Source organism: Perna viridis, chromosome 2 (genome assembly GCF_037379345.1).
Source record: "Perna viridis isolate PV_CMFRI_1.1 ecotype Kerala chromosome 2, ASM3737934v1, whole genome shotgun sequence".
Classification (NCBI taxonomy): Eukaryota; Metazoa; Mollusca; class Bivalvia; order Mytilida; family Mytilidae; genus Perna; species Perna viridis.
Window position 1 is genome coordinate 10,450,585 of NC_142446.1, and position 21,025 is coordinate 10,471,609.

The 21,025-nt window shown below is 34.1% G+C and overlaps 1 protein-coding gene across 1 annotated transcript; it reads right to left on the reverse strand.

Annotated features, from left to right (window-relative positions):
* Positions 1 to 427: 427 nt before the first annotated feature.
* Positions 428 to 13,146, reverse strand: LOC148623599 (protein kintoun-like). Its single transcript, XM_088565520.1, has 3 exons — positions 11,437 to 13,146; positions 8,991 to 9,128; positions 428 to 3,341 (listed from the first exon to the last, which is right to left on the reverse strand). Exons 1-3 carry the CDS (start codon positions 13,042 to 13,044, stop codon positions 2,322 to 2,324), a joined length of 2,766 nt encoding a protein of 921 aa, XP_088421646.1. The 5' UTR covers positions 13,045 to 13,146; the 3' UTR covers positions 428 to 2,321.
* Between the last annotated feature and the right edge of the window lie 7,879 nt (positions 13,147 to 21,025).

Below are 21,025 nucleotides of genomic sequence, written 5' to 3' on the forward strand. Positions count from 1 at the left end.
TCAAATTTTTCTGGACCCACATTGAATTAATACCACTACGGGAGTAACAATCTAACTTAAGGTTGACTGCTAGCCTCTGTTTCTTAAATTTGATGCTTTCTGTTTTAGTTTCTGAAATTGTTACATTTAAATTCTTTAAAGAATATGCATATCGTTGATACAATGTTTGCAGTTCAACTAGAGATCTACCAATAGTTTTTTTGGGGGGTCTGGATTTGCCTGTACATTCACAATGATATAATTTCTGACTTGACTTGCAGAGGACAGCCTTGTGTTTTTATACATGTATGTCATCTTGGAATACATAGATATGCATGTACATTAACTAGTTTTGAGACTGTTGAGGGAAAATGTTGGTAAACAGTTATGAGAACCAAATTACAACAAAGGGAAGTAATGAAATAATTGATAATTACAAGCAGACGTATTCATGTTCAATTTTAATAGAATCAAACATTTATAAAGTAACAAATCATTGTGTTCAGAAAGCCATTGGAAGTCATGACATCAAGGCTTTTGAACAATCTTCCATTATGATTTTTTTCAGGGCTCAATTCAAATGTACTAAAATATGAAAATATCCATTTTATATAAACTCCTACAAAAAAGCCATTTGAAAAGTAACCTGAAGAACACAATCATTACTGCCAATGAACACATACTCAGAACCATGTTTCACCAAAGTGTATATATATATATGTGTGTGTGTGTGTGAAAAATCTAATGATCATATCCATTATCATCAGTATATATACAATATGAGAACAAATAAATGATAATTTGAAGGCACTATTTTCTCATAACTTTTCAATATTGCTATGCAATTGGAAAACGGACTTATCAAACTGTACAAGCCTAAATTGACCTAATTTGCAAAAGTACATCAATATATTAGTATTCAATTTTTGATAATGGATTCCACGTTTGTAGAGGTCAAGTTTCCATCTTTAATAAAGCAAAACAATGTAAAAAAAAGATAGAAGGGAGTCAATGTCAAACAGAAAAGAAAGAAGTGCAAGTACAATAAACATTACTGAGTTAACTGCCCTAAATAATTGGTAGTAAACTAAAAAAAATAATACAGAAAAAGAAAATTCAAAGATTCAGTAACAAATTCCACAGTAAATCATGTCTTTTTCTTTCAAGATATCTTGTTATTAATGTATTTCTATGTTTAAGACTCTTTGACAATGTTACCTCATACACTCCTAATTTACAAGTTTCAGATAACATCTTTACATGTATCATACAACAAGCCTACTACACAGTGTACCCCGTATATCAAATACCAATTTTTATAGCTATAAGGCTGCAGTAATCCACATATTGAAAACAAGCAATCAAACAAAAATTGATTAAAAAAAAACAAACAAAAATTAAATAGACCAAATTAATTCAATTAATTCTATCCAGTAGTTTCTGAAGTAAAGCAATAACATTAAAAGTAGTGAAAAACTAGAGGCCCTGTTCGTCACAGGAGCCCCCGCGTCATTTGTTAATAGTGATTTTTTTATAGTAAATCAAATGTGTCTGTAAGACAATAATGATGCCCCCGCTCGCTAGATTTGTCAAATAAAGAACATGTTTTTTTGTGTTTTTGTGTTAAGACATGGTTTGCAGATTCAGAAAGGTTATATACTGTTGATTGATGCAGTAAATATTTGGTATGTTATAATACCCCCAATAACAAATCCTGAACTTTGTTACTTGGGTGTATTTCTGACAAAAGTGCAACTATCACCCAGTTCCATAATATTCCACAAAAATCAAGATCATATAACCTTGCAAACCAACATTATGTGTAGAAACATCCTGCGAAAAATATTTTAGATGCAGTTCAAGATCTACAGGAGGAGATAGCAGGACAAGCCATCTAGCCTGGTTTTTGATGAAAATGACTAGGTCTAACTATCACCAATTTCCCTCATGTTTTATGAAAATCCAGTAAAATATTTTAGATGTATTTCAAAAACTGTATGAGGAGATAGCCAGACAAGCCATGATCATGTGTAATCCAGATGGATGGACGGACAGGGGTAAATTAATATGCCCCCTGACTGTTTGTCGCAGGGGAATAAAAAAACTGAAAAAGTCAATAAATCTAACATGGCTTAACAGATTAACATAAAAATTTGACCAACAGTTTTGAAGATATATGTGAAAAACTTCTGTCTGACCCCTATCTTCTATTTTCAGTAATGGGGGCCATGTTTTTCCATGGGTCGAAAATCCCCAGATTAAAAAAAAGTAACAATATCACAATAAAAAGGCTGACAACCAAACATGTACATGTATATCATAAACCATTCACACAAATCCTTTTAATCAACATCTAAGTCATAAATGCTAGCGTTTGTAAATTCAAAAGCACATTCTGTTCGGTGTTCCTGAGACTGGAGGTTGTCATTCCAACTAAGCATGGTGTCTACATCAGACTTGTCTTCCTTTTCACCACTTCCTTCAGTACATTCAACCCCTGAATCATTCCCACTTGTGTTCTCACCAGCCTTGATTTTGACTATAGAATCACCATCACCTATGATACTGGTCAAGTCAGAAGGCTTACTTATTAAGCTGGCTGGAACAGTAACTGTATTCTCCTCATTTAGCTCTATCATTTCTTTTGCCAAGATTATATTTTCATTGACACTTTCACTAACGACATCCCCTAAATCATTTATCATGTTATCACAGGCAGTGCCTATTTCATCATCACTATCATCATTTTCCATGTTTTCAGTAAGAGTTAGTTTATCCTTGATATCTTGTACAAGTTTTTCATGTAATCCTTGAGGGCCATCAGATGTACTTATAGACGCATCTCCTGTTTCATTCACAGGTGCTTCAGATTCCTCCTCGTCTTCCTGAGTATTTTCTTCAATTCTTTCTACACCTTTATCACTATGGTCACCATCTGAGTACCTGTGTTCATCACTACTGCCTTCACTGCTTCCACTATTTCTACGATTTCTTTTTTCCTGCTTCTTTCTCATTCTTCTGCGTTTACTTTTAAGTGCCTGAGTCATTGAGGAAACAGCTGCTTTAGTTTTGAAAGTAGCTTTATCAACATGTTCATTGAAAGTAACAGACTTCTTGAAGAATTCATCCCTTGGACTTTCAGGACTACCAGATCCACTACTTGCAGAGAGACTCAGGTCCTCACTGGACTCTGAGACTGTTCTCTGTTTGAGGATCCCATGTAGATTTGGCATGACCTTGTCATGAATGACCTTAATATCAGCAGACAATGGACACTCCTCACCCTCTTCGTGCTCATCATCAGCCTCCATAACTGCTTGTTGTTTTTCATCTCTTTTCACATTCTCATTTTGTTCTTTCTTCTGTAAAAAAGAATGATCATTATATAATGTTCACAAAAATAAAAAGGTTCCATAATGCCTTGTACATGTAAGTAAAAAATAATGAACTTTGCCCACAGTGTTTGAAAGGGTTTTACATGTATCAACATTCCCTTGTGTATAAGAAGATGGATCTTAAGCCCAACTATTACTTTGACCACAAATTCTTTTTAATTTAAATTGCTCATATTGAGCTTTTATGAACCTTATAAGGAGACATGGTTGAACTTCTGTCATAAACAAACCTGTTGCATTCTGCAAAATTTAACCCATTTTCAGAATAAGTATTGATACTAAAGGTACAAACAAGGGGAAATCCTTGGAAACAAGACCACATGTTTGGACCAAATTATGTCACCTTTGTCAGCACACAAATATCATTAATATGTATATAAAAACTATATAAACACTAAGAAAGTTAAGAAAAGAGCTTCATCAAGCACAGCACGATACTACAGCAAGATAAACTCTGTTCACTTTGGGCAATTGTGGACACAATATTAGTTTTTAACACACTTAAACATATGGACTAACAGCCTTATTGACAAACCACCTGGTTTGGACACAATATAACACAAAATTTTAAATTTAAAGTTAATAGAAATTCTGCCTAAAGGGTGCTAATAAAATACCTCCTATCCCTATAACCTAAGAATGTAAGAGATATCTGAAATCTGGTTGAAAAATGCAAGCTGGGATTTTCATGAGGAATCTAGTAAAAAATTCACAATTACTCGAAAATAAAGTAGAGGCTCTAAAGAGCCTGAATTGCTCACTGGTTCGAAAATCAACAATCTATTTTTTGTAAAAGCAGTAATGTCTTTTCTTAGATAAATATTCCTATAGCTGAAATGTAAGATACAATAAAATCAATTTTTAAGGAATTCTGTCAGGTAGATTCTGAGGAGAAATTTTTTGAAAGTATAACATTAAAAATAGCAAAAAGACGTTGTAAAAGGCCTATAAAGACAATGACTCTAACATGACTTAACAGATTTCCTTGCTAATTTGAACACAGATAGATCTCATCATGTCAGAATTTTGCTGAACATAATGGTTTTGAAGATATATGGGAAATCTTCTGTCTGATCCCAATGTTCTATCCTAAATTTTGGCAGCATTGTTTTTCGACGGATCAAAAATACCCACATCAGTTCTATGAAAAGTTTTAAAAAATTGTTCAAAACAAAAGACCCCAAGTGATGGCAATAGCTCACCTTTTGGCCATGTGAAATAGTTGCTTTTTTTAAGCTTGGCACATTTTTGACTTTCTTCAAGCTAGAAGCAAAAATAAATGTTGACTTTCACTGATAATATATTTGTTGCAGTGTTCTCCCCCATTATTTTAAAATAGTGCTTACTGGCATAGCACAGCTCTTTTGGCCTTCCTCAAATATTATAGCACAGTGCCCATAGTGCATTTTAACTAAAATTAATAACTGATAGCACAGTGATAAGAAATCATAGCAGTGCAAAAAAACAGTGATATAATGGCCTGGGGAGAACATTGTTCTTGTGGTACTTTAACCTTATAGTGACATTTTAAATATAGGTTAGGCTATAATGATAGCTTTATCAAACAATTAATTTGTGCCTATCTCCCCCAGTTTCAACCCCCCCCCCCCAAAAAAAAAAATATCTTGATACTGTCATACTGATTATGGATGTTTATGAGAACAAAGATCTTATTGTGTTAACAATGACAACAACTATTTTCTTCATTTGAAAAGAATCTGCAATATATCTTTTTTGAAGTTATAGCACAGACAAGGGTAAAAGTCACTATTTTAGCAAAAAAAATTAAAGAACCTTAGAGAGCGCGCTCACATACCCCACACATCCCAATGTTGGATACTCAAGTAAATTTGTTTGTAAGAGAAATACAAGTAGGAGGATCACGATAAAGAAAAGAATAAGAGTGTTTTTTCAGGCTTTAGACCTTTATCTTCTAACTTAATTCTGTTACTCAGAGTGGTAGTTTCAACTCCAGACTGTGATTTCTTTGAGTTTTAGTTAATCCAAAGTAAAAATCATCGGATCAGAACAAAACATAAACTTGACCTGTAACTTATCATGGTGAACATATATACATGTACCAAAAATTATGTCAATATCTGCAAGCTTTTTAAAAAAAAAAGTCCAGAAAACTGAAGATGGACTGATGGATGGACAAACTGATGGAGGGGTCAAAAACATTATGCCCTTTGCAACTTCAATGTGTGGGGTACAAAAATGGTGACTAATTAGAACTGATTATGCAATATTTGTAAAACTTGAACTAGACCTTCATTTTGTCACACAAAATATCACATCCAAATTTGAAAAGAATCCACTTTATACTGTTCATATTATTGCATGGACATGTTTAGCAGCCGCCAAGCCATCCGCCACCATACATGTACATACCCAAATGATAATAAACAATTTTTTTCATTGGAAAATCCAGTAAAAAAACATTTGATTGGATCAAAAATCCAACTGTTACACATCTAGATATAGCTAAATACCAAGTATCAACATTCCAGACAGATGGACAGACTCCTCATCAGCTTACGACTGAAGATACTTATTATTACATTAAGCTAATAACAGATGTCATGAATGCTTTTATAGAATGATCAAGTCAAGAAACGAATAATTCAGATTAAGAATACATGTAAATGTGTGATAAGAGTAAGTTAACACAGTTATCACTATATCGAGAAAATCAATGTAGCAAACAGCTGACAAATATGTACAACTACATACATGTACAAACAATAAGAATATATTCATTTCTGTTCACTTGTAGGTAAGACTAGCCTTTACAGTCCATACAGTTTTAGCATAATACTGTAGATTAAAATGTTTTAGATTGAAAAAACGAAATTTTTAGTGGCCATTACTCCATTTATTGACTTGCAGACATGCTAATTAAGAAATCTGATTTGAATTGCAAAAACTGTTCAGGTATTGATTTCCAGATTGTGACGCACCAGAGGATTAAGTGAGGTTTTGTACAAAAGTTCCAGAAAAATTCTTCCTCAATTTTTTAATTAATGTATGATCTGGAGATAGGAGACATGTCAAATGAACGGTGCTGAAAGTTCTCAACCTTGACTTCTTCCACTGGACCATATTGATTAATAAATAAAACCATTTAATTATGACCTTAGTTCAACATGATACAACCACAGCTGTCAAATTCAATATTAGTTTTTAACACACTTAAGCATTGGGACTTATAGTTCACTATTATGGACAAAACAACTGGTTTGGATACAATGTATCACAAAATTTGAAATTATTTTTGTTTTCAGGAGTGGCCCTTTGGACCTCTTATAACATGAAAACCACAAGGGATATCTGAAATCTGACTAAAATATCCATAAGGAATCCAATGAAAATTAGATAAAGTGATGCCCCCCCATTTAAGGTTCATACAGCTACATCATAACTCATAATTGTAAAAAGCACTTTGTCAGATGCGTTATTGTGTCTGTGAGACACAAATGATGCCCCCACATGTGGTTTGAGTAAAACTCAGCACAGCTGAACGAAACTTAAACTCAATCAATAACTAATCATGACAGACTCACATACCAAAAACCAGTCAAATATCTTCAAGCATTTACAAAAAAAAAAAGGGAAAAACTTATTTCAATACAATTTTTTAAGTGCAGGGCCCATTATTTTGGTAAAACTCAGCGCAGAAGAATGAAACTTATACTTGATTTGTAACTTATCATGACAGACTCGCATACCAAAAAGCAGTTCAATATCTTCAAGGGTTTACAAAAAATGTGCGGAAAACTTATGGGACGGACAGAATTATGGACAGAATTAGTGAGACGGACAGGGGTAAAACAATATGCCCCCCAACTTATCATTGCAGGGGCATAAAAATTTCAAAATTAAACTAGACATTGCCCCTAACAGGACTAATAACCCACGCAAACATAAATTCATGACAATATGCACATCTCCATATGGTAATCTATATGTACCACTCCAATGAGTTTCATTACAATCCTGCAAGTCATTAAGGAGTTGTGGACAACACATCATACCACATTTTCCTGAAAAATGCCTACATGCAAGTTCCAATGGTCATCATTTCTACAATTTTTCTTCGAGCATAAACATGATAATATGCACATCCCAATATGTGTGAGAAATCTCAGATCCATAGACTTGTGTAAGAACCTAATAATTTGAAATGTACTTAAGATTCACTGTAACTAAGAGATGAAGCAAGTCATTACCAACCTAAAGATGGGGCAGTGTCATTTGTGATAGAGTTGAATAATTCCACGTCTAAATTCCACTTAAAATTAACAAATGTTATAGCTAAGTCATAAACATGTGGAATAAAGCTCAAAGTGTGATGTTAGATTTTCAACTATCCCAAGCTATCAAACTGACTACTTATATACTTAGTAATACATTATTTTCTATTACCAGTATACAAGAAGAAACAAGAATTATTTTGACAATTTCAAATGACAGGTAAATATATGTACAAAGTATACCTAAAAGGGGCAGAAGATTAATTTCAATGAGAAAATTTAGTTCTTGTAAGTACAATGCGCAACAGGAGCAATCTAAGTTTGCATACACTAGTGTACATAACTTTAGAGTTTAGACATACTGGAAATTGATTTAAAAGTGAGAACATGTATCAGAAAAAGATTTTACTCTTCTCTTTAAATTGCAAAAGCTCTAGTACTTAAAATTGAACAAATTGGAATTCCACGAAATAGAAAATACATGTAGGTGAAAAATCAACTTCTTCATTGTTACAGATTTAATTATCTACATGTATTTCTCTGTCAAAATATTATATTTTACAAGTTGAGTACAGTATGTACATTTGTACATGTACATGTATGTGGTAAAATTTTAATGCTATAAAAGGTTAAATAGGAAGTTTCTCATTATTATGAAAATTAAATTTCTTGATTATGATATGACCACAAATGTCAAATGCTGATCATCAGGAGGAAGTATGAAGTCTATAACATCTCTTAATATGGATTTACTGCACATTTTTTTTTGCAGTTGTATAATTACAGAATACTTCATTATATGACTGTACAGGCCAAACCTTAAACAGTTGGGGCAAGTAAATGTATTAACAGAAAATTCAAGCACAAGATATGGATTTACAGTAATATTCTAAAAGCATAAAACTATAAAAAACACGCTCCTGTGTGAAAATCTACCTTGCTCTTTGCTGTCTGACCTGCCATTTAACCCCAAATAATCTTTACCAGAAATAGGGAAAAAAGTCTATATTAACAAGTTTTTCCCACAGTTGAAATATTGTGTATTGAAGCTGAGAAATCAGTTGCAGAAATAATTTCCATTATGCACCACCTAAAAAATTACTAAGTAGATCCGTAAATAGAAAGTAGACAAGTAAGGACCCCCGAAAGGTGAGACACGGTAAAAGTCATCATGCAAAAGCAATATGCTAAATATCGTTGGCATTCCCTGCAACAGAAGTTGAGAAATATGTAACAGAAAAAAAATGTTACAGAATAACGGAATGAAGGACACAGGTAAAACAGTATACCCCTCTCTTATGGCGCAGGGGTATAAAAATAAACTTTGTGCAATTAGCTGTACACACATTTATAAATTCACTACCTGTATTTTAATTGCAAGCTTTTTTCTTGTCATTTCTGTGACTTCTAGAGTTTTGTTGTCAGTACTGTCTTCAAGACACTCTGCTTCTATCTTCTCTAACTCATCAAATAAATTCGACTCTGTCTCAAAAGTACAATTCTAAGAAAAAGCAATGGAGAGATAATTTATTTCTATTAGTCAATGCAAAATACTATTGCATGCATTTAAAAGAGTAATCAAGGGAACCAAGGTTATAGCAATAAACAATACAGTCAAATAAATAATACCCATTATACATCTTACAAAACATTAGGTCATATTCTCAGTAGATGTGTACATGTACATGTAGTACAACTCCCAATAAAAAGGCTAGCACCTCTCTTAAGTTAAGCCTGATATTATACTAGTGTCAACTGCATTGTATGCTAGCTAAGATTTTTGCAACATTTTCTTTTGTTCTTTTTTAACTAACCTGTAATCTTGAAGTATCTTTCAATTCCAAAAGAATACAATTCAGTCCTTGTACAATAAGAACCTGATATTTCCAGAAAATACTAATCAATATCCTATCAGCTGATGAAATTTCTCATAACTTCCTGTTTCTCCTAACCTCTATTTTACACAAGTAACTCCTTATAACAGATTTGATAGCCATCAAATTTTATTACTGCATATTCTGCAGTTAAAGATAAACACAACAGTGACATGTCATGAGGCATAATTAATGCATTTAAAATCTACAGCATTATATCAAACAAGGCCAGCCTTACCTGGATGAGACAAACACATGGCTTTAAAGGTCAAGGATATTAGATGTTTATTTGGGGGGATATTATCTTGCATCAATCTACAGATATCTTATTTTGAAGCAGTTGTGTACTGCTAGTATTAATACAAAATTGAAATACAAAATGTGTACAAAAATGTAATTGACATTACATTCCAATTATAATTATAAATCAAAGTAGCATTTAAAGCACCTTTTAGTTTGTGTAATCTAGAGCAAACCAGTTGGGGAACATTGATTTATCAGTGTAAATGTAAGTTCTTCACAACAAATTCTAATTCTCAATTTGAAAATGTTGGCTATTCTGATTATACCTACTAGTAATGATTAGTTGTTGGAGTAACAGAGACTATTCTGTATTGTAATGTATATTTTACAAGGAAAATTTTCAACAGATCCATTGAAGGGGTGGGGAGATTTTTTTTCTCAAAATTTTGTAAAAAATATGTCAGTAGAAACTGTTTTAGTCTATTACATTACCTTACTGGCACAAGTAAATTCAACTCTATTCTTAACCTAAACTCATGTACATGTAAACAGTGGGGGGTCCAGGTTTCAGGGAAAAAAGGGACTCCCCAGTGATTTCCAGTTTTTTTTTTCTCTCTACAATATATGCAATCAACCAAACTTTTTTAGCATACATGTATATTCGGTCATTGTACTGTTACAAAATGTATTTGATAATTTGAATATACATGTAGCTTAACTGGTTTCCGTACTACCTCAAACCTTTATCAGAGTGTAGAATAAACAGAAAAAGCATTCTAAATTCAAAGTTCCCTACTGGAAGAAAAAATCTGTTGAAGAGAACTGAGTGCAAACTGTATACATGTATATGTACATTTGCATATGTATATAATTTGCTAATGAGAGAAGTGTGGAAAACTGAGTCTGCATTAATTTTCAAAACTCAAGGATCATACTGAAACCCATAAAAGAACCAAATTCAAACCAACTCTGTAACTTTTCATGTTAAAGCAATGTACCAAACATCAAATGCACATGTACATATATATCTGCAAAAGTGATAAAAACTGGAGCAAAGTTTGAAGTTGATACATGTATGTAACTTGTCATGGTAATGTACAATTTGTATACATGCAACATGACCAAAGATATTTTTAGAATAAAATGAAAATAAAAATAAGATTGTTTTACTCTCAACTTTTTCTAGCTACAGTACATGTACATTATATAACCACCTTACATTTGCATAAAAATAGTTTGCAAAAGGTGAAAAAAAAATTTGTCTTAGAAAAAAAAATCAATGGCACCCCCCAACACCCAGAAAATGAAATGGTTGCTGCCCACAAATTAAATAGTAATAACTGTTTTGTCCAATTTCATTCAATCAGTCAGGAAATTATCACTTGCACATCACATACATTTTTTACACCTTAGTATGTGTTCAATAGCACTAGCCTGTTGCAATTCTTATTTGCCTATAACGAGTTGGCCAGTGGAAGTTTCACACACTATCAACAGTGTTGTAGATACATTTTGTAGTAATCCTACTTTAATGTAAATGTACCAAACTTTTCCACAGACCCAATGTCATTGAAAAACACTTCAAATAAAATTTCTGAAAACTCAAATGGACATTTTGCACCTGTCTACGGGTAAGTTTTTAGCATGTTGCCAATATTAACTACATTATACTGTGTTCAGAAGAATATTTACCTTCAGTTCATCAAGGCTTACACCAACTAAGAAGTCTTCCCATGACCCTCTGCTCTCTTTTTCCTTCAGCAGCAAAAGCACTGCATTACATTCACTTATGTCAAAAAAACAGTGCTCTGGAACAAAACAGTTTTGGGCAGAAAACTTTGCAAGAAAACTGTAGTAAAGTGGGAAGCCACCAGATCCTCTGGACATGAATTTAATATGGCATACATTGGGTAGTGGAAACAGTTTTGACACTGAATCACTTACTATCTTCTTCACATTCAACACAAATGTAACAGTTTCATGGTCTTGAGAAAACTCAAATGGCGGAACATCATAAGACACTTTTGGGGAATGGCTAATATATGTTGATGACATACATTTATCTTTCACATTTTCAGTAAAATTGCTCTTAGATTGAACAACATTGTCTGTTGTAGACATTACTTCTATTAATGGCTTATCTATATCTTCCTTTTGTGTTGAGTTATCAGTTATTGCTTCAGGATCAGAATGCAGTAATTTGGGAACTTCCTCAGGTATGACAGGCAATGTAACAATCAAACATCTTTTTGTTTTGTCAAATTTTGCTGAACCATTTTCATCATCGACTGGAAAAGGTAGGTTCAAATCTAAATTGTACTTAGCTGGTTCACTTGATTTCATTGCAAGCTTCTGTTCAAATATATCAAGCTCAACAGGTTTAGCACTAGATAGGAGTGGTAATTCAATTGTAACAACAAGCTCCTTTGGTCTAGTGCTTGGTCTAGAGTCCCTGGAGTTCGTAAATTCTTGCAAGTCCATGTCTGATCTGTGGGTAACTGTATATTTTGGAACAGTACTATCCTCATTCATTTTTACTCTCTTGTTTCCTAATTTTGCATTTCCAGCCATTTCATTTTGAATTTGTTTTTTCTTTTTCACTTCTTCTGCCATTTCTTTGGCCTTCTCTGCACTTGTCTTATCACCATAAGGGTAAGGCATGTTTTTTAAAGGGTCATTATCATCTAAATTCTTGCTTCCATCATTTGCTTTAGATCGTATGACTGTTGCAGTTGGTGTTCCTTTATAATTAAGCTTTGGTCTCTTCATGTTTTTTCTGTCAACCTTAACACCGAACTGTTTTTCTATGCCTTCTATAGCAGTATCTTCAACAATCCCCCTAAACCGAGTGTTCGACGATGCCATTCTGTAAGTATCTGGATGAAATACAACATCATATATTCTACATTTACTTCCAGCTTTATCAAGATCATCTCTTGGTGGAGTGTGAGAGTGTGGTATTGACCAATTCAATCCACTTTTCCCATCAGCTGAAACTTCACGCTTAGAAACTGGTTGTCCTATTTTGTCATTCTGACAGATGTTAATGAAAGCTTTCGTATCACCATCAACGCTTGTTTTCAAGACATGACCAGGCTGGGGGTGTATGAACTGCACGTTCATTCCTCTTTCCTGTTCAAGCATAGAAATTTCTTTTTCATAGAGTTCCCTATTTTCTGGATTTTGAATTTCTTCTGCATACTCCAAAAATAACTTCCTGAACTTCTCATCCTTCAGTGCTTCTCCTATTTTCTTAACCTCATCTTCAGTTATTTGGAATTCTTCTTTTTTCGAACCCATGGTACTAAAAACTTACAGAAACAAACCAAAATATTTGCAAGTGCTCCAAGGACGCTATTTCGGAAACCTATGTCAATATTTCCTAAGAAAAACCCCGAGAAACATCGATACGGGAGGTAACTCTAGTTCATGTCGAAACTTGTGTTGTTCTCGAAAAATCTGTTGCTAACCGACCAATAGACTCCGTTTACATATGGCTGTTTTCCTTCACACATATAAGTAAATATATAAAAAAATTATGTGCAAGCACCAATGACGTGGACCTGACCAAAAAAAATGGTATTTTGATACTTTATGATTTATGGCAAGCCAAAGTGGACAATTCATTATAAATAATTTTATAAAATAAGAAATTTAAATTATAATGTCTATATTTAACTCCTGGTTGACAGACAGGGATTTTTTTATGAGGAATTAAAAAAAAAATAATTTCGAAAAAAGTTGGTTTATTTTGGTGTGGCCCCTGTACAGTATAATGAAAGTAAATAATATTGTCGTATAGCATTTGAAAGGCATTTGAAAATAAACTTTCTGATTATTTCTTTTCATTCTTTTAAAAATTATTATACCCCACTTGCATTTAGTGACAGTGTCAGTCATTCTTTCCTTCCGCTTCGAAGAGGGGACATCTGTTATCCGTCACTTCTCCTACACCACAGAATGGGACTCGATGAAACTTTCACGGAATCTTGATTATATATTCCCATTACATGCACCTCCTACTTTAGATTTTGATCTGAATCAATTTGGGTGTTTCACATAGCAAAACAGGGACTTTGCCATTCTGAATATTGGGACACAGGGATCCGTTGCCCACTACACCGCTGAATGAATTTGAATGATGGTTTCACTGAATCTTTATGTGCACATTTGGTCTGAAGTTTTTGAGGACTCACATTGATCAGCAATTGTGGACTTAATCATTCCTGACGTGGGGTAGCCATCTCTTATCCGTAACTCATTCTCCAAAACGGAATGGAATTTGAAGACACTTTCACAAAACTTTTATTGTATATTATCATTGCGTACCTTCTTTTTATAGATTTTGATTCTAGTTTTGGGCAACCAAGCTATATAAAAATAAAGCTTTCGGTGGTCAGGTGGTTTAATCTAGAGTTGAAACTTAGTACACGGTGTATAGCAGTACATGATTGTTGTTATATAGGATAGAGGATAAAATCAACGATACAAGTCACATTAACTAAATATCATACAAACGTCTCAAGTTGTGACGACTCTATTCGCTACACAGCTCTATCGGTTCTGCAAGTTGAGCAAACTTGGGTCTGAAAAACAGAATACATCTTTTTCATCAGTTTTCTGATGTCCAGCTCTGGCAATATTGGAAGTCACACAAAAGAAATAAATTAATAAAGAATGAAATCATCTTACAGAACACATGGGTGTTTTGTATGTATTGTTTTAGTTACTTTATGTGTTTTATAATTTTGATGGAATTAAGGAAACATTTTGACCAATTCCAGGATCAAAGTCGAAATCTCGGCGATTTTAAAGACTGCAAAAATTACCATCCGGTCAAGATTGTGAAAGAGTAATCAAGGAAACCAAGGTTATAGCGGTAATCAAAAGAATGTAATCCAGGGACAAAGAACAGACATGGAAAACAGACATACACAACAAAGAACATAAAGTAACTAAAATAATAAATACAAAGTAACAAAAGCAAATGAGCAACTCGGATTCTACTAAAAACTAGGAGCATAGACCAGGTGCACCGGTAGGGTAAGCGTCCTCTGCTTTTCTAGAAATACCAGCCGAGTTGCTCATAAAAAGTCAAGTCCGGGGTAGACAAACGAGGAAACGAAAACTATGACCCGTTGAATAAATCAGTTTTCATGGTGCAAATGGATACACCATAACGATCCACGAGTTCATGATGACGACCATAAAACTTCTGTAGTGATGACTTCAATCTTGTAGCAACATAACCCTGTTCCAGAAGCCTATTTGTTACAGTTCTAGCGCGATAAAAAGTCTGCGTAGTTTCGGCAAGCTCTGGCATAACGTATGAGTTGTGACATGAACACTCCGCACGCAGGTGCCGAAGGGATGTTGCCACAGATGAAAGGAAAGTTGACAATTCTGAATGAAAAGTCATCACGCCACGTTTGTCGTAAAGTTTGGTCAATAGTGTAGGTCAAGATATGAGGCTGACTTCACAGTGTCTGTAGTATCCTTTATCGTGAGTGTCACCATTACTTCTAAGATGTATATTGTTTCATTTGATAAAGATTATAGGGTTATACAAGGATGTTTCAACGATGTCAGTAAAATATCAGAAACATTGTTAGAGTCTAAAAACGAACGCTGATATCATCGAATAAAGAATTTAAATGTCTTTCATTATTGTTGCTAGACTATTACCAGATTATACTTAGTGCTTATTTTTTTTAGTGTGACGTTTTTATGTATATCCATTTCATTCGGTTCGTTACAATGCGTATGTAGATCGTCATAGTTTTCCGTTTTAACGTTCTGTATTGTCCCATTTTTATACTCAATTAAGGTTACAGACCACCAATTCAACCAATGAGCATTTGGAACGTAGGCAAAAATAGTCCTACGCAGAAATTACCCCTGTTCCTCATTGTGCTGTGAAAAAAGTTCTCATCTCATTTAAAAAAATTAAACAGTTTCTGAAAGGAAAAACATTTCTGTACATTTTATAGGTGCATTTTGCTTCTTGTGATGTGAAGCCTAATCTCCATAATGATTATTAAATATACCACTATCTTGTAAAAACACCGGGATTTCCCATGCTATTTATAGACACTTCACTTCCGGTGACCAGTACTGCACTGCAAGTCTGCTAACCCCACATGCCATTCTGAGGATTGTGAGCTGACATATGTAGAATCATGCTGATATATAGTCCTCTGCAGATTAAAGTTTAGGTAAAGTCCAGAGAAGCCATTGAATATTGTGAAATTAGCATAGAAGCCTATGGGAAGTGGAATTAGTGGTTTTTAGCCTTTAGGTTACAGACCACCAATTCAACCAATGAGCATTTGGAACGTAGGCAAAAATAGTCCTACGCAGAAATTACCCCTGTTCCTCATTGTGCTGTGAAAAAAGTTCTCATCTCATTTAAAAAAATTAAACAGTTTCTGAAAGGAAAAACATTTCTGTACATTTTATAGGTGCATTTTGCTTCTTGTGATGTGAAGCCTAATCTCCATAATGATTATTAAATATACCACTATCTTGTAAAAACACCGGGATTTCCCATGCTATTTATAGACACTTCACTTCCGGTGACCAGTACTGCACTGCAAGTCTGCTAACCCCACATGCCATTCTGAGGATTGTGAGCTGACATATGTAGAATCATGCTGATATATAGTCCTCTGCAGATTAAAGTTTAGGTAAAGTCCAGAGAAGCCATTGAATATTGTGAAATTAGCATAGAAGCCTATGGGAAGTGGAATTAGTGGTTTTTAGCCTTTAGGTTACAGACCACCAATTCAACCAATGAGCATTTGGAACGTAGGCAAAAATAGTCCTACGCAGAAATTACCCCTGTTCCTCATAGTGCTGTGAAAAAAAGTTCTCATCTTATTTAAAAAATTTAAACAGTTTCTGAAAGGAAAAACATTTCTGTACATTTTATAGGTGCATTTTGCTTCTTGTGATGTGAAGCCTAATCTCCATAATGATTTTTAAATATACCCCTATCTTGTGAAAACACTGGGATTTCCCATGCTATTTATAGACCCTTCACTTCCGGTGACCAGTACTGCACTGCAAGTCTGCTAACCCCACATGCCATTCTGAGGATTGTGAGCTGACATATGTAGAATCATGCTGATATATAGTCCTCTGCAGGTTAAAGTTAAGGTAAAGTCCAGAGAAGCCATTGAATATTGTGAAATTAGCATAGAAGCCTATGGGAAGTGGAATTAGTGGTTTTTAGCCTTTAGGTTACAGACCACCAATTCAACCAATGAGCATTTGGAACGTAGGCAAAAATAGTCCTACGCAGAAATTACCCCTGTTCCTCATAGTGCTGTGAAAAAAAGTTCTCATCTTATTTAAAAAATTTAAACAGTTTCTGAAAGGAAAAACATTTCTGTACATTTTATAGGTGCATTTTGCTTCTTGTGATGTGAAGCCTAATCTCCATAATGATTTTTAAATATACCCCTATCTTGTGAAAACACTGGGATTTCCCATGCTATTTATAGACCCTTCACTTCCGGTGACCAGTACTGCACTGCAAGTCTGCTAACCCCACATGCCATTCTGAGGAATGTGAGCTGACATATGTAGAATCATGCTGATATATAGTCCTCTGCAGGTTAAAGTTAAGGTAAAGTCCAGAGAAGCCATTGAATATTGTGAAATTAGCATAGAAGCCTATGGGAAGTGGAATTAGTGGTTTTTAGCCTTAAGGCACCCGATTCCGGTCATGATTCTGTATTTTACAATTATTTCTGTAAAATAAACTTTATTGAATATACTTGGCTTTCAGAATATGTATGTTGTTATCGACCGGGGCTTTTTACTTCATCAAATATGATATTTTGTGTTCATTCGATGGAATTTCAAACCCTCCTGGTCAACTTTTTTTAATTTTAATGAAAATATGACCTATAATAATTTTTAAAAAGCCTTCCACGTTTGAACCTCCCTTTAACAGAAATACAAATAAAAAATAACTTTATTACGATATCAAGGATTACAAATTAAATTAAAATGGTATATAAGGCTAAATGTTGAAATTCAAAATTAAGCTTAAAAAGTGAAAAACAATTAATATAACGGCGTAGCCCGTGTCATAGTTTTCTTCTCCTAATTCGTCTACGTTGCATGTGACATTATGAGCAACCCGGCGGATGTTACTAGAAAAGTAGAGGGCGCTTACTGTACCTGTGCAACTGGTCCATACGCCCAGTTTTTAGTGGATTCCGAGTTGCTCATTTAGCTTTTTTTCTGTGAACCTGTAACTTCGGTAATTCCATGTTCTTTGTTGTTTGTTTTCCCTGTCTAGTTCTTTTTAGCTCATCTGGCCGTGGGCTATGTGAGCTATTGCCGTCACTTGGCGTCCGTCGTCGTCGTCGTTAACAATTTCTTTCAAACATCTTCTCTGAAACTGCTGAATAGATTTGCATGAAACGTATAATGACTGTTCCTTAGAGTATCATGCACAAAATGACCGTTTTAATTTTTGATCGGTTAAAAAACATGGCCGCCGTTACTAAAAATTGAACATAGGGGTCAGACAGTAGATTTTTGCATATATCTCCAAAACCCGTTAGGTTTAGCCAAATTCTGACATGGATAAAAGTATTCAGCATGATGAGATCTATCTGTGGTCAAATTTTGGTTAAAATCTGTTGACCCATGTTGGAGTTATTGCCCTTCTTGGACTTTTTTTGCTGTTTTTGATGTTATTACTTTCAAAAATCTTCTCAAAAACTACTATATAGAATTCAATGAAAGTTATTATTTTTGTTTTTTAGGGTATCCTTAACAGAATGACCGTTTGGGTTTCTGATCGGTTAAAAAACATGGCTGCCGTTACTAAAAATAGAACATAGGGGTCTGATTGCAGTTTTTTGCAAATAACTCAAAAACCGTTGCCTTTAGCAAATTCCTGGTATTGGAGTAATATTGTTCAGCATCATGAGATGGACCTGTGCCAAAATTTTCAAAACGATTGGTCAACTGATGTAGGAGTTATGGCCCCTGAAACAGTTTTTTTTTTGCATTTTTCGCATGTTCAACTTTGAAAATCCATTGCACAGAATTCAATGAAAGTTGGCATTTATGTTTCGTAGGTTATCTCACACAAATTGACAGTTGGGATTGTTGATTCATGAAAAACCTGGCCGCCGTTAGTAAAAATAGAACATAGGGGTCAGATGGCAGTTTGTTTGCAAATAACTCGAAAACCGTTGTCTTTAGCAAATTTCTGACGGGATAATATTGTTCAGCATCATAAGACGGACCTATGCCAAAATTTTCAAAACGATTGGTCAACTGATGTAGGAGTTACGGCCCCTGACAGTTTTTTTTTTGCATTTTTCGCATGTACAACTTTGAAAATCTTCTGCTCAAAATCCATTGCACAGAATTCAATAAAAGTTGACATATATGTTCCTTAGGGTATTCCACGCAAATTGACAGTTGGGATGGTTGATTCATGAAAAAACATGGCCGTCATTACTAAAAATAGAACATAGGGGTCAGATGGCAGTTTTTTGCAAATAACTCAAAAACCGTTGCCTTTAGCAAATTTCTAGCATAGGATAAGGACCTATGCCGAAATTTTCAAAACCATTCATTGACTAATGTAGAAGTTACGACCCCTGAAACAGTTTTTTTGTTGTTTTTTCTTCACATGTACGACTTTGAAAATCTTCTTCTCTAAAACCATTTAAGATCATTGAATGAAAATAAGCATAACAGTTCTTTAGTGTATTGTGCTCAAAATGACTGTTGTGATTTTTAATCCGCGAATAGATATGACTGCTTATACTAAAAATGGAACGTAGGGGTCATAAGACCGGTTTTTGAAAAAAATTAAAAAATTGTTGCCTTTAGCAAAATTCTGGTTCAGGTCATGAAAATGCTATGAAAAGCATTTCTTGCATTTGACAATTTAGTTGATTTTAACTTAGCCTGTCTCATTCCTCAAGTTTTTCAAATAAGCAAATGGTTTACCAGGTGAGCGATTCAGGCTTTCTTGAGCCTCTAGTTTAGTTTTCAGCCTATATCTTGAAAACTATTTTAGATAGAATGTAACTTTCAATTACTAAAATGATTCTTATTATAAAGCCTACAAAAGTCTTCAGGGATCAAAGTTGTCAGACGACCCCATATAAGAGTTATTGCACTTGAATGGCAAAAAAGTACGTTTTTTTTTTTGTTTTTGTTTTTTTGCAGTTTTCAGTCAATATCTTGAAAACTATAATAGATAGAATGAAACTTTCAATTGATGAAATGATCCTAAGTCTTCATGGAGTCAAATTTGAATGTACTTTTTCGATTTTTGCTCTAATCTTGGTTCGATCCCTTGATTATTCCTGGACTACTGCACATGTACATTCAAATGTTATCCATCCAGTTTTGCCATACAGGATTAAGTAGTTTCTTCGTAAGGTTCTTGCTAGATACATGCACAGTATAAACCACCTAAATTCTCATGGGCTGTGCCAAAAATTAGGACTCGCTTGATTCTCTGTCATAGTTGGTATAAGTCGTGAGGTCGTGTGCATGTAAATAGATCAAATGAGTGGAAAAGCTACACCAGTTTGACCACCAATCATGACTGTGTTGCTGTACACAAAGAAAAAGCCAAATATATCATCGTTTTTGTCTGTAAGAAGTATTACATTCAGTGTTTATAATAGGGTGGTAGAGGCAGGTAAAATACAGATATACATTGTAGGTAACAAGTACGTCTCTACAAAGAAATAAAGACTGTGAAAGATGCTGCATATATGCTTTTGCAGAAGGGTACAGGGAAGAAAGTGATATTACGATGCAACAGTTAGGAAAAGGAAAGTCTGATTAAAGGAAAGACAAACATATGATGATCAAATGCTCGACAGCGGCATAGCCGGAAATTCAAGATATGTAAGCAGGGAGGCACCATAATTTTCAAATTTGAATAGCATTTTTTTTTCATTAAAGTAACAGCTTTGACCATCCATTTTAAAACTTATTTTAGAGGAAGGTGTATATGTAAAAAAGAATCACAGCCAGCTTTGATTTTTTTTCTCGTTTTTCTATTTCTTTTTTTCTTTTTTTCTTTTTTGGGGTCTTTTTTGTTTTTTAATGAGACTGCATCATCCCTTTAACCTTCAGAAATTTTCATAAAACTTCCGCTCATTTCAATACACTTGTCATGACCTGGTTGGTTCAAATGGCTCAAAGTTGTTAAATTTGCCAAATCATTTACAGGGGTTCTTACAAAAACATTATCTAAACTATTGAATAAAACGCAAAACAAACA